This window comes from Manihot esculenta, chromosome 17 (genome assembly GCF_001659605.2).
Source record: "Manihot esculenta cultivar AM560-2 chromosome 17, M.esculenta_v8, whole genome shotgun sequence".
In the NCBI taxonomy this organism is placed as follows: domain Eukaryota; kingdom Viridiplantae; phylum Streptophyta; class Magnoliopsida; order Malpighiales; family Euphorbiaceae; genus Manihot; species Manihot esculenta.
Window position 1 is genome coordinate 31,522,462 of NC_035177.2, and position 13,501 is coordinate 31,535,962.

General features: G+C 35.9%; 3 protein-coding genes across 8 annotated transcripts; all 3 read right to left on the bottom strand.

The window, feature by feature from the left end:
• Nucleotides 1-1,359: 1,359 nt before the first annotated feature.
• On the bottom strand, nt 1,360-2,095 carry LOC110604763 (mavicyanin). Its single transcript, XM_021743056.2, has 2 exons — nt 1,894-2,095; nt 1,360-1,809 (listed from the first exon to the last, which is right to left on the bottom strand). The coding sequence occupies exons 1-2, from the start codon at nt 2,072-2,074 to the stop codon at nt 1,472-1,474; spliced, it is 519 nt and encodes a 172-aa protein (XP_021598748.1). The 5' UTR covers nt 2,075-2,095; the 3' UTR covers nt 1,360-1,471.
• A 144-nt stretch (nt 2,096-2,239) lies between these two features.
• Nucleotides 2,240-10,569, bottom strand: LOC110604761 (uncharacterized membrane protein At3g27390). Of its 6 annotated transcripts, none has more exons than XM_021743054.2 (11): nt 10,453-10,569; nt 6,136-6,306; nt 5,725-5,833; nt 5,440-5,632; nt 5,218-5,354; nt 4,284-4,572; nt 3,605-3,711; nt 3,402-3,519; nt 3,078-3,273; nt 2,725-2,968; nt 2,240-2,639 (listed from the first exon to the last, which is right to left on the bottom strand). In XM_021743054.2, the coding sequence occupies exons 2-11, from the start codon at nt 6,227-6,229 to the stop codon at nt 2,387-2,389; spliced, it is 1,740 nt and encodes a 579-aa protein (XP_021598746.1). In that variant the 5' UTR covers nt 6,230-6,306; nt 10,453-10,569; the 3' UTR covers nt 2,240-2,386. The 6 variants fall into 6 exon arrangements, with proteins under 6 accessions (XP_021598746.1, XP_021598747.1, XP_043808418.1 ...); XM_021743055.2 differs by lacking the exon at nt 10,453-10,569 and adding an exon at nt 6,841-7,051; XM_043952483.1 differs by lacking the exon at nt 10,453-10,569 and adding an exon at nt 6,703-7,051.
• Nucleotides 7,745-10,520, bottom strand: LOC110604760 (protein LOW PHOTOSYNTHETIC EFFICIENCY 1, chloroplastic). The gene has a single exon (XM_021743051.2). The coding sequence runs from the start codon at nt 10,243-10,245 to the stop codon at nt 7,948-7,950; it is 2,298 nt and encodes a 765-aa protein (XP_021598743.1). The 5' UTR covers nt 10,246-10,520; the 3' UTR covers nt 7,745-7,947.
• Nucleotides 10,570-13,501: the final 2,932 nt, after the last annotated feature.

The window sequence follows — 13,501 nt, forward strand, 5'->3', positions numbered from 1 at the left end:
AATTTATAGTTATTTTTATTTTAATAATTTAATGTTGAATAATTTATAATATAATTACTATACAAATATATATTTATAAAGTATAATTATTTACAATTTGGTTTTAATTTTATAATAAAAAATTAAGTTAATATTATAATTATATAATGAATATTTTAGTATATATCAAATAATACATTTGTTCATAATATAAAAAATAAATATTAGATAATAAACATGAAACAATGTATGAATTTGTTCAGATATAATGAAATCTATCGGATGCATTTATCACTGGATTAAGCCTGCTGCGATTCATTTTTCTCTCAAAAGTCTCAGTAGATTTGCAAAAGGCGAAAATGAAATAAATAAAGGAAAGGGTATGGTTTGTTTTATATAAAGATGATATGATTAGTAGAAAAGTAGAATAGCAAATATGGTAAATTAAGTTGGTTAGATTAATATTAGCTTTTACTATTAATCCATCCCTTAATACTCGGTCCTTCTTCTTCCTTTTTTCGCAAATTTTCCCTCTTTGTCAGGCTCCTCCTCCTCTTTATTTTCCATCCCTTTCTCTCTTACTTTTTCTCTTTTCTCTTCTTCCTGCATTCCTTTTTCCTCCTAGGCGTTTGCTGCAATAAATCCTTCATGGCGGCGGTAAGATTTTAGTTATATTTAACGTGATTTTTTCACTGATGCAATGGGAATTGATTGTGGTTGCTGTTTGATGTGCAGCCTTTGCCGAAATTTGGAGATTGGGATGTGAATAATCCTGCATCTGCTGAAGGATTTACTGTAATATTTAGCAAAGCCAGAGATGAGAAAAAATCTAATGCAGCAGGAGGGGCAGGAGTACCTTCTCAGAGGAATAATATTCATAAACCTCAAGAAAATTACCAGGATCCTGCAGCAGTATATATACATGCCTTTCTCTTCTCTTTTTTTTTTTTTTTTAAAAAAAAAAACAGAAATATTTTGTTCTCCAATTTCTGATGCTTTTTTTTTTTTTTTCATTTTCTGGGTGCAGAAGAAATGGTTTTGCTGTTTCTGAGACTATGAGACGTTGGAGACGAAAGAAGAAAAAAGGAATGTAATTTTCATCCTTACCCCTTCAATATTCCATTCTTTTTTTTTTTTTAAAAAAAAGTGATTTGTTTCATGCTCCTTCTCCTAGTATTTTCTTATATATGTAATCCAGGAAATTAGTGAACAATTTGGTCATAAAAACATATATAAGATGTTCATGTAATTTCATACAACTTTAGTTCAGTTCAGCTAAACCTGTATGAATCCCTGGTGATTATGACACTCCTTCAATTTCTTCTCTACATCCTTCATGCAAAATTTTAATTTATCAAAGAAAACTTGTCTACACACAATGAAAAGATTTAAAAAACTAATTAATCCCACATAAGTAAATGTTCATTAAGCTAAAAATCTGCAAAAAGTGGGAACAAGAGCAAAGTAAAAAAAGAACCAACATTAAATAAACCTAGAAGAAGACGTGAGAACCAACGTAAGACAAGAGAAGTTGAACACATGTAGCAAGATTAAACACTCCTGAAGGTAAACTTAGGGAACGAGAAGCTGCAGATTTTTTTGCGCCACCATGGGAAGGATAATCTTCTTCAGGGGCCATAACCTTAATGATGATCTTCTGTCCCCTCTCGCAGTGGCCAGAAACTCCACTAACAAAGTAGAAAGGCCCTGAATGATTAAGCTTGTACAGAGTATTGCCTGTGTTGGAGAAGAAACTGGGGTGACTAGAGTTGCATTCCTTGTACTCTTCTTCAGTTACTTTCATGACAGAATCCTTCTTGTACTTAAATCCTGCACAGAAACAAGAAACAAAAGAAGCAATGAAGAACCCAAATGAGTAAAAACAATGAATTTCATATCGTGAAATGAGCTTACGGACGGTGTCGCCGACTTGGAAGCGGTTCTCGGAGGCCCAGTCGTTGTAGATTCTGGTGTCATTGGCGGGGGGGACGGCCCAACCTTTGTGATCTCCGACTTGGTACTCGAAGGAAGAGACATACAAGTAGTGAAGAAAAGAGAAGATGGTGACGAGGAGGAGGAGCCTGGTGGTTGTCATGGTGCCAAATGGGAAGCGATTTGTGAATCTATCTTTTGCTTTGGAGGAAAGTGGGAGGAGCTTTGGGTTTAATAATGGTGTGTTAATGGCAGTTACATGGGGGTGGAGAATGGAGATGAAGATGGAGATAGTGGGGGAGAACAGTTTTCTTTGGATTGAGTCACGTATCCAATTAAAATAATTTCTTTGATATTAACTCCATAATGAAAATATCTAACAAGCAATTTTATAAAAAAAATTAAAATAAAAAATTGCAATTAGAAAACAAAATTGAAAAGGAGATGATTTTTGTTCTACTACAAACACATATTATTATTCAATTTCCACATCTCTTTCAACTGGCAATGGCTTTTCATCAGAGCCCTTGAAGCTTAATTTGTTCTTAAAAGATTTCTGGAAGACAACAGCAAAGGCACTTTTTGATCTGGACAATGCTGGAGTTCCATCGGTTGATTTTCTTTCACCATTCTTCTTCGCCAGATCTTCTAACAGTGTCTTCACAAAACTTTGGAAATGGCGTCTCGATGTTGGATATCTTGATATAGATCTGGTAATCCCTTGAAGCCTGAATTCTCATACAAAAGAGGAAGTCAAATAAAATTTAACGCCATCACAAGAACTAGGATTCCATGAAAGTTTTGCATTGTCACCTTCGAGCTAGTGCATCGAGCTCAGCTCGTCTGCGCTCAGACTCTGGAGCTGGACCAATATTTGCAGTTTTCAACTTCATGGGGTCACCACTTAACAGTACTAGTTTGCAGAGATAATCCTCTTCTGCCTCAGAAAGGTTTAGTGCTTTAATCTGATCTTTCATTATTATGAAAGGGTTAAAAAACCAATCAAAGAAGGTATCTTTTGGTCGGTTTGAGGTTGTCAACTCAGTCGTATTGTCGCCTACATAATGAAGCGCGCATAAAGAACTTGAAACTGTTGAAGGAAATAGCAACAGCTAATTCTGTTTTGGAGAAGAGAGAGAGGCCGAACAAATACATCATACACTTACTCAACAAAATACCCTCGGAATTGGATTTCACGGAGCGTAGGAGTGCCTGAAGAAGGCAGTAAGCAGGTAGGCCAATGCTAACCACTGTGCCACTCTTTTTTGACCTTGCATCTTCAAGGTCTTCTGCTGTTATTAATCCTTCAGAAAGAAAATTCTCGCCGTGGCGTCGACACTCCTTAAATAAGCCATCAAGCACCTAAACAAAAGGCAAAGGCTATTTTATTTAGTACCTAAACTATTAGTTATTGCTAAAACTATGCATCATCATATAGAAGAAAATAAAGTGTAGAATCCAGTTCACAGAAGACGCCAAAAGGAAAATACCATAAATGGTTTCAGATCGAGCAAGGGTGTAAGTGAATCTGCACGTTGGAAAGAACTACGCTTTGAAAAAGACGGTGCACGAGATGTGCTTTTTCCTTCAGCTTTTCGGTACCTTGGCCTATTCATATCAGAAATACATGGAACTTGTGAGAGTCCATAAGCCCCATATCACAACTGTAAAGTATTTGAGAACTAAACAAGACCTCGGAAAGCAAGATCCTTCTGGCATGTCCAAAATGTCATTGCTGTATTCATCATAAATAGCCCAGGACGCAACAATATAGCAAAGTCCAAACCAAAATGAGGACTCCTGCAATTCAAAGCCCACAGATCAACAGTTCTGTTGCCTGCAATTTGTGCCTTGAGGAAATTGATAGAACTCTCTCTCTATCTCATTGACTTTGAAGATGTCATGGATAAAAATATCACGGCACAACCAACTACACAAGTAAAATTGTCACAAATGTATTCTCGTGCAAGTTTATGGTCAACTTAAGATAGACAAAACTTAGACCCCTAGCAATTGATTACAACTTCAAGCCAAAAGATCAATGCAATGGTAAACAAGTTAAGAAAGTGAAAATCACACCACAACATTAGCTCTATATGGGGTTCAGAAACTACAAAAGTTCAACAGAATATGTTTTCTTAATGCAAATTCACAAATTCATTTGTCGAAACTCAGTCATATAAAAGAAGACGGTCATCATCAAACTATGCAAGGAAAAAGAAATAGATGATAGTTTGCTATTTTATTGAGTAAACATGTTAGCAAAAGGGCAAAATTTAGGAGGTTCAAACATGCCCAGTCACAACAAAAAAACTCATATATACAAAAATGCAGCAAACAAATCAAAACCACTATGAAAATAAGATTGCGACCTGATAAACAACCACGCCTGCATAAGCACCAAGGACGATACTTGACACCATGGAGCCCAAAACTGCTCCAACAACTGCCAATGGCCAGAGAAGGATAGCAAGACCTGCAAATGGTACACATATCGTCTCCAAGAAAGGGCCTTCCCTTCCTATGAGGTCATGAAACAGACGATGCCACCCCTTGAAGAGCATGTATGGGCTTTTGCACAGGGCAATAAGTGAAATAAGCGGAAAGTCAAGCATGAAACCAAGGAAACCAGCAATAATAGCACCAGGAAGATAAAGCAATCTGCAAAAATATTGATTAAAAACAGCAGGTAAACCAATGGTGATATACTTATGAGCTGTAAGGGAAAAGCAATTCAAATAAAATCGTCTTCCCCGATAAATAAGTTCTTTACTTCTCAGCTTCAAAATTTTCCTATTAGAAATTCCAATTCCCATATCTTAAGATTTATTTTATTGTCTACAGATAGAGTGATTGTGTTCCATATTCTCCACGGATGTCACATCCAGTTACTAGTTCTGTGAGGAATGCCCAAGACTGGATATCATAGACTTCCTCCAAGTCTTATAGCTTGTTATATGGTGCATTTATATATTTTCAAAATTATAGAACCATATGAAAGGTCAACAGTCAAGGAATTCTTTGATGCAAAATTAAAATGTAAGCCCTATTATAACATGATATAAGATCTTAAACTTCCATGTAATATTGCTTTTGAACATGTTTTTCCTTGACTCCTAGCTAAAATAACTACTTTGAAGGCTATGGTTCACCGAACAGGTTCCTAAGAATTATTAAAGACATACTTGCTTTCTTGTTATAAAGCAATGAATTTATTGGCTTATTCATGTAAACGAATGAATTGGGACAGAATGAAAGCACTTTCTTTCCAAAAAAATTTCCTCCGGCAAAAGAAAAAGTGCAAACCTAATCTCATAATATTTTCTGTCTGGAGGTTGTTGTCCTTGCAGATCATGCATATATGATGAATACGAATGATAACAAACATCTCCAAAATCACGGACGATAATGCAACTCTTTTTAACACTGTCCCAAGTTCCATCCTGTAAATTAGAAACACGGTAACTGTTACATGTAAAGAGTAAAAAGCGGAACCTGAAAATCAACAAGACATGGTACAATACACACAACAAAACAGTGATAAAGCTCATTCGTCTTCCCTTCTCCAACTGCATCAAAAGTGGCAAATACTGGTGAAAGAAAACCATATAGTGCTCCGCCTGTGATACTTCCTATAATGCTAAACACCAGCCAAAGAATCAACGGAACCGGTAGGAATAGGCAGAGAACAATCTTCAGACCGGGGCCAAATTGTTTAGCTCTGCCATTTAGAGAAATTAAGAGAATCAGATAATGCCACAAACAGATATAGATGCCAAAGCATACAGTTTCATACTTGTTCAAGAAAACAACCTTATAATTGAGTAATATGTCCAAAAAATATGAAATGGCCAAAGACCTAATACGATGGCTGAGTTTCCCACTGTGATGATAAGGCATACCAACGGACAGAAAATGATACCTGCACAAAAATTTTGGCACCCAATAAGTTCAAATTAGACTATATTCCAATCAAATGCATTTACTGATTGGGATTCCAAAAGGCATACTCTTCTTCTATGAAAGTACACAACATTAAAACTAATGTCATTTAGCATTAACATTCATATTTAGAATATGAACATGATAGGTTGAGTAAGGTCCTAATTACATTCAACTTGTTTATGAGCAAACGCGGCCTTATTGAGTAGAAAGGAACAATTAGCAGAAGGAAAAAAAAGAAACAAAACAAACCCAAATTAAGGATTAAATCGATACACCAACCTTTAATAGTACCCAGAAGCAGAAGCCCAACGAAGAAAGGGAGAAAGCAAATAAGACTCCACAGAGAAGCCAAAAACCCTTGTGGAGGCTCCATCTCTCTTTGTAGACTCCAAAGCCACCCAGATAAAAAATTTACCACAAATCCATCTCAAACACTTCCCCGACTGCTCCCTGCAAACACCAAAGCCACAAATTTCAGCCACCATAAGTAGCAAACCAAATATTTCCATAATTCTCAGACAAAGGGGGGAAAAGAAAAATCCAGAATCAAAATCAAAACCCACTTGTCAAAATAACCAAAGGCTAGAATTTGTTCAAGTTCCTGCACTACATGACCACAGTCCACTAAGGAAAAATGTTTTGCAAAGGGTAGCACACGGGAATTATTGATTAAGCATCAAGGAATTGAGTCGAAGGCCTCAAATTGATACTATGCACAGAAAGAACTGTCGCAAACAAGAGATTGACATTACAATAAAAAGAAGAATCCTTGTTCCCTTAGCCAAGTTCTACTGTGCTTTGTGCTTAAACCAAAAGCAAAGCAAAGCAAAGTGGCGGTACTATTACAACGTGGAAGATTCTTATACTGGCACGCAAGGTTGAGAACACATGTCGAGTTGGGATTGAACAGTGACAGGAAAATTGAGTCTACTTGTGTCTGTAGCAGAGCTGAGCGTGTGCTGTGGAGGGAGCAATAGGGCTTACATGATGTCGGGGGCGGCCTCTCTCTTTCAGTTTGGTCGACCCTGAAATTCCTCTTCTGGTGGCTGGGGTCTGGCTCCTTTGTCGTGGCCCAAAGAGGAAAAGAAAAAACAAAAGGAAAACTCTGAAGTTTCGAGGACGTAATGTTTCCAACAACCTCAGATTGAGAGAGACACTTTTAACTGATTTTCGGACATTGATTTTTATTTTAATTTTTTTTGCATGATACGTCGTTAAACATTTCAGGCTTTTCTTTTTAATTTGTTGTTTAACTTTAAGAACTCGTGACGTAAGAAAATAATTTAAAAATAAGTAATTGAGCACAAATCTCATGCCAAAAACAAAAAGTAGCTATTTAATTAACGTCTTTTCTTCGGAAAGAAAAAATATATACACCCGATTACACGTTTCATTTGCTTTACAGATGATGGATGAAAGTATTGATCGAGTGAATGTCCGTAAGAATTGCAAATAAGCAAAACCCAAAGGGTATCTGTGGCAAGCAATACCTTTAACAGCACCCTTCATTTGAATCAATTCATATATGGAATCAGATTACCAAAATCAGGAAACAAGTGAGATTTTCCAATAATGCAACCAGATATTTCACCAGCTTCCACTTCTAGACAAGTTAAAGAATTTAATACAACTCCATGGCTTTTCTCTAAACATGTTTTCATCATCATCAACACAACTTGCATTCCTCCAACTGGTATCTAATACCCACATCTCTTCTCTGCTACTGCTCTCAAATTGGCAGCATTCGTATTTGCATCATCAGATGCGTTCGTCCAAGTTCAGTATGTTCCACCGTGGCATTGGTGGATCCGCCCTATTAACCTCATCCTGTGAGATGGCAACTCTGCAAGTAGAATCACAGCAGAATATATACATAGAAGCAGTAAACTAGAGGAAAGAATCTTTGCTACTATATACTCAAGCAACTCAGCTAGTAATCAAGTTTATATAGTTTTATATATGAGAAAACACATTATCTTGTTTCAACAACTGAACAACCTAGAACTCGAGCTGCATTTGCAATTGCCTCCAAATCTAATGTACAAAGATACAAAAGATTATAGTATGGTACAGAGTTCATACTCATATAAATTATTTGTTTCCTTCTACTTCTGCAGGATAAATCTCTTTTTGGTCGAATGGTTTGCTTCTCCTAGGAACGTCAGCAAAATTACAGAATTCAGTCAAAGTTTTCCTGATCTGCACTCTTTTCTTTTTGTCAGTCGGTCGAGGTCCTAAAGAATTTATATCAATAGTAGCTCCATAGGCCTGAGAAGATTGTACAACTGCATCGTAAACCTTCGCAGACAGGTCGAGGCCCTCATTTTGAGCTCTCAAATGCAACTCGTATGCAAGCCTAGGTTTACCGTCCTTAGCAAGAGCCTCGATCAGCATTTCGTATGTAATCTTGTTTGGTTGAATGCTTGAGACTTTCATACGATGAAACCACTCGTATGCTGCACTGCTCAGACTATTCTGCGTGCACCCACTAATTATTGCATTGTACGTAACAATTGTTGGCTCAATGCCAGATGAGACCATCTCATGAATGATGGCATCAACATATCTAAACTTTCCTTGTCCAGCAAAAACTGAAGCCATAATAGTGTAGGCATACAAGTTGGGCTTCACACCCACCTTAAGCATATGCTCCCACACACGGACAGCCTCGTCGTAGAGTTTACCTTTTTCAAGGGCACTAAGTAATGCACCATAGGAAACAATTGTAGGCTTTTCACCTTGTTCAATCATTCTCCTAAATATCTGCACGGCAGCAGTAGTTTCTGAAGCCTTGGAACAGGCAACGAGAACTGCATTCCATTCTCTACTTCCTGGCTTAAGGCCCTTGTCTTCCATCTTGTTTAACAGCCTAACACCCCATCTCCAAATTCCTCGTTTCCTAGCTGCATTAAGCAAGACGTTAAAATGAGAGACAATTAATTCATATGACATGTTATTTGGTTTTGGGCCCTTGTCCAACAAATCCTCATAAATCTCCAAGGCTGCCCACCACTTCTTAGCCTTTCCCATCAACCAAATCAGATGGTTGCAGACTGATAGGCTTATTTCAGGATACCTTTCTCTGATCCTACTGTATAATTCTTTAGCAACAACGTAATGATCTTCACGGGTACAAGCCCACACGAGACGCTCATACTCAGCCCGACCAGGGTGGAGCCCAGCCTTGTCCATATCTGTTAGAAGTTTTAAGACATCAGTACATAAGTTATCATGCCTCACAAGCCACCTCCGCATTACTTGGTAGCAGATACGAATTATAAAGTTTCCAAGCTTCACAAACTCCCTTTCCCAATCTTCATCAGAATCTTTTCCCATCTCACCTTTCAGATGCTTTTCTTTTATATCCATAAAAAATGTCAGAGCACCAAAACCATCTTCCATGCTGCGATAAGCCAGCAAAGCAGTGGAATAGGATGCAGCAGATGGAGTAAAACCCTTCTTATGCATCTCCTCAAGAATATCAAGGGCCTTAATAGCTTCTCCTTGCCCAACATAAATAGCCATCAAAGTGTTATAAGTTACCACATTAGGAAAAATTCCATCCTGATTCATGTCATTCAAGATTTTCTCTGTTTCTTCATATTGTTCAGTCTGTTTCACGGCACTCAATAAACTGTTATATATGAAAAGGTTTGGACCAATCTTACTGCCCATTTCCTTCTTTCTCTTGAGCCACTGGACAAGAGCAAATGCAGAGTTCATTTTCTTGTCCCAGCCAAAACCCTTAATCATGGATGAGTAAACTCGAAGAGGCAATTCACCCTTGTCCTTGAGAACCTCTTCAACATCATCTGCCGTCTTAGCAGAGTGCAAGCTCCAAGCTAGTGCTTGAACATCAATCCTTCTATTCTTCTCTTCCTCAACTTCTTCCCCATTTCCATAATCTAAAACTCTAATTTCTCCTAGGTTACTATTGTTATCACTGTCTTCTACTCTATCTAAATTATGAGAATCAGCATCATTACTCTCATTCTTCCCTGAAAACCCATCATCTAAACTCGGATTTCCTCCACGACACTCACTCCCGATTTGTCGTTGCTCCAATGCCCAAGCCACAGTAACAGATGACCCAAAATGACCTTTATTTGGCTCACTAAAGAGAACAAATTTTAGGTCAGTATACTTGGAGAAAAACCCACTTTTCACATCAAATTTTGAGCTCACACCAGTTCCATTTCTAGAATACCTGGAATTGCTATGAACCATTAAAATACCAGAAGTTGTACTTTGAAAAACAGTATCAACAAGACCCCATCTTTTTCTCCGTCTTCTTCTTGTGCTTGGAAAACAACTAGAACCCAGTTCAAAGTCCATCTGGGGCACTGTGCATAAGCCGCCTTTCGACGGCCACATACTAAAAACTTGCATTTTTCCAGATAGTTCAGCAGCAATAAAGAAAACCCAGAATGCAAAATCCAGTTAAAGAAAAAGAAAACATGCTATAGACTCTCATGGAAGATTTTTCCACCGTAGTTGCATACAAGATAAACAAAAAGAGAACTGCACCTAGTAGCTTTGATTCAGTATTCAAACAGTTCAACAATTCTCGCTCGCAAAAAAGAAATTAAAGCATACCTGAATTGATGGTAGCGATTTTTTGGAGTGAAATTATGAGGTTTGTTTTTGTCCAGTATACGGTGTGGACACTTTCACATTCTGACAGCCAAACGCCCAAACCCCATCCGACAATAGCCGCTAGTCACAAACAGAAGAAGAGATTTTTTTTTTTTAGGAAAAAAAAAAGAGAGAAAAGAAAACTACGTCGTTTCTGCCAGGCAAACTGGGACAATCTTCACTCTTGGGCCATGGGCTAAGACTTTGACAAAGGAATGGGCCGGGGCTGCCCTTTTACTTATTCTCTCAACTTTTCCCTCTAATCAAACATAAAATAGAAAGAAAAACGAGAAAGAGAAGTTATGAGAGAAAAGAGAGTATTATTAAAGACGGGTATAAAAAAATGGGGTTAAATCTTCCAAATGAACAAATCCAACGGAAAGCAAATCTTTTGGGAAGATTTCCAACTATCCATCTTGTGCTCCGCCCTACTCCACTTCTTCACCTGGCGGCCGTGTTTTCCAATGACGACTCTTCTATATGTGATGAATTTTCCCCACGTTTTCCCACCATAATTTTCCTTGATTTAACAAAACATATTCTCCGCTGCAGTAAGGACACATACATGGGATCACAAATCTTCCATTTTCCAATATTTTTATTTAATTTTACAACACATTTTTGTAGTTTTAGCATTTTACATCCTTCAATGAATTCTTAGAATACATCATTTGGAGTGACAGATATGAAAGGCTAAAAAATTAAGGATGATTAATAATTTTTTTTAATTGAAAATTTTGTATTAAAGTATTAAAATTTCACTTTTAGGAGCTTAATCAATCTTAATTATTATGCTAAATTTTTTTAGTATAAGCAAAAGGTTTTTTTTTTTTTAAATATTGGTTTGATTAATTTTGTTTAATTATTAAAGGAAAAAAAGGAGTTAGATTCTTTTTTATTTGGTGCATTATGAAAGTTGATAATTGGCCACTGAACTTAATTCAATGTCCTAAAAATCTGAATAAAAAGCAAAATGCATGAATTGAAACATGGCACCACATGAGGAATTAGTGTCTGATGTCCCAAACATTAGGGCCCATGCATTCCTACATACACTTGATCAACAACTGCTCATGTCTAACCACTACCTCTGTTATATTATGTCTCTGCTACAAACATGTGTTGTGTCATATATATAAATCAAATAAAACAACCATGATTCTTTTCTTTAAAGAGGAGTACATATTAATAAATTTAAGAAAAAATAGAACATTTTAATAGATTTAAAAAAAATAATAACATCTTAATAAATTTTTAAAATTACAGAAATTAATTTATTAATAATAATAATATTCAGAAATTAAATAAAAAAATTTATTTTAAAAAAATTAAATTTTAACAATTTTTTTTTCTTATTTTTTATTTATTTTTAATGAAAAAAAAAGATAAAAAGACTATTTCGATAATAAAAAGAAAAAATAAAAATATTTTAATAAATTTTTAAAAAATATAGAAATTAATTTATTAATAATAATAATACTTATCAACTAAATAATAAATTCTTTTTTTTTTAAAATGGGGATTGGAGGATTCGAATTGAGATTTTTCAGATTTACTCGAATGTACTTCCCACCAGACTAAACCTGTGAGTGCAATAAATTCTTCTATTTTATTTTTAAGTTATATTTTTTTCACAAATTTTTTCATTAACGTATGTAGATTTTTTATGAGAAAATTGTAAGAGTGAAAATTCAAATTTAAATCTATGAGACGAGTACTTATCTAACGATTTACAGGAATATAAAAATTCCACCGCTTCTAGCAATACTTTCGGATTAATTAAAGAAGAAAAGGTGATGGTGGGTTATTCATACACAGCAAGCAGCACTAAGGGAGCATGACTAACCAAAACAATGCCTTAACTAAATATAATAGCAATTGCAAGTGAAGACAAAAAGCCATTGCTCTTTTGTTTAATGGAACATATATTCCACTTATCATTGAAGATCTAGAGGCTTTTATTTCCGTTGATGGTTTGGGTCCCCCTTTAGAATCAAATCAACTTTGTTAACGGTCAAATTAAAATAATAATAATAATAATAATAATAATAATAATAATATCCGTTTTACCATAAGCTCAGTATATAAAAAATATGATCCGACCTATCTATTAAATATAAGACTCTCAAATATAGAATATATAAAAAATTATAAATATTTTAATTAAATATATACTTTTATATTTAATTAATTATTTATATAAATAAATTTGCAACGTATAAAATATCAACCCATCATAAATACTAATTATCATCCATTATTTAGTGTGATAATTGATGATCTGATATCCAAAAAATAGAGTTTTACAATGGGTTCTGTAAGACTGGAAAAAACTTAGACCTAGAGGAGAATATTTCTCCTTTTATATGTTTCCTTTTGGCAGCTAATGACGTGTAGCAGAACGTGTATCATTGGACCACCTGTCCCTGTTACGTTGATACGGAAGTACGAGGGAATCAGATCTCTATCTCATGTATAACGGCCCCTGATTCTCCCCAGGTACGCATGCGGATGGTCTCACAAAATGAATAGGCTGAACTCTTTCTGGATTCCGAATTGGGCCAGAAGATAAGGATAAGGCTAGGTCCAGAGGGAATTTGTTCATTGGGCCGAATGAGCTGGGCCGGCCTGATTGGAGGATCTGACTGGAGTCCGGTCTTTGAGCTGAGCGGGCTGGATCTGGCTCTTAAAAGAGATTTAGAAACTTTCAGATTATGGACTGTCCTAATAGGTCTAGTCTCAATATGGAGTGAAGAAATCCAACGGTCATCAATAATAATTTATTCACAGTCTAAATCATGATGCATATACCCATGAAGAAACACAAAATGACCAAAATTTCAATAAAATTATATTTTTGAAAAGATGAGGCGACCACATGATGTGATTGTGTTTGGCCCGCTAATCAAGCAAGCGTGTTAGAATGCACCCACTACCATGTGCCCCCTTATGCCTTAGCTTCTCCATAAAAATTAGCACAAGAAACTAAAACTATATCTGCCCATGCCAT

Coding starts and splice junctions, on each gene's coding strand:
- LOC110604763 (XM_021743056.2), bottom strand. CDS start 2,074: ATGACAACCACCAGGCTCCTCCTCCTCGTCACCATCTTCTCTTTTCTT. Junction 1,810..1,893: donor CCAAGTCGGCGACACCGTCC/GTAAGCTCATTT, acceptor GTTTCTGTGCAG/GATTTAAGTACAAGAAGGAT.
- LOC110604761 (XM_021743054.2), bottom strand. CDS start 6,229: ATGGAGCCTCCACAAGGGTTTTTGGCTTCTCTGTGGAGTCTTATTTGC. Junction 3,520..3,604: donor GAAGGATCTTGCTTTCCGAG/GTCTTGTTTAGT, acceptor TGATATGAATAG/GCCAAGGTACCGAAAAGCTG. Junction 2,640..2,724: donor CTCGATGCACTAGCTCGAAG/GTGACAATGCAA, acceptor ATGAGAATTCAG/GCTTCAAGGGATTACCAGAT.
- LOC110604760 (XM_021743051.2), bottom strand. CDS start 10,245: ATGCAAGTTTTTAGTATGTGGCCGTCGAAAGGCGGCTTATGCACAGTG.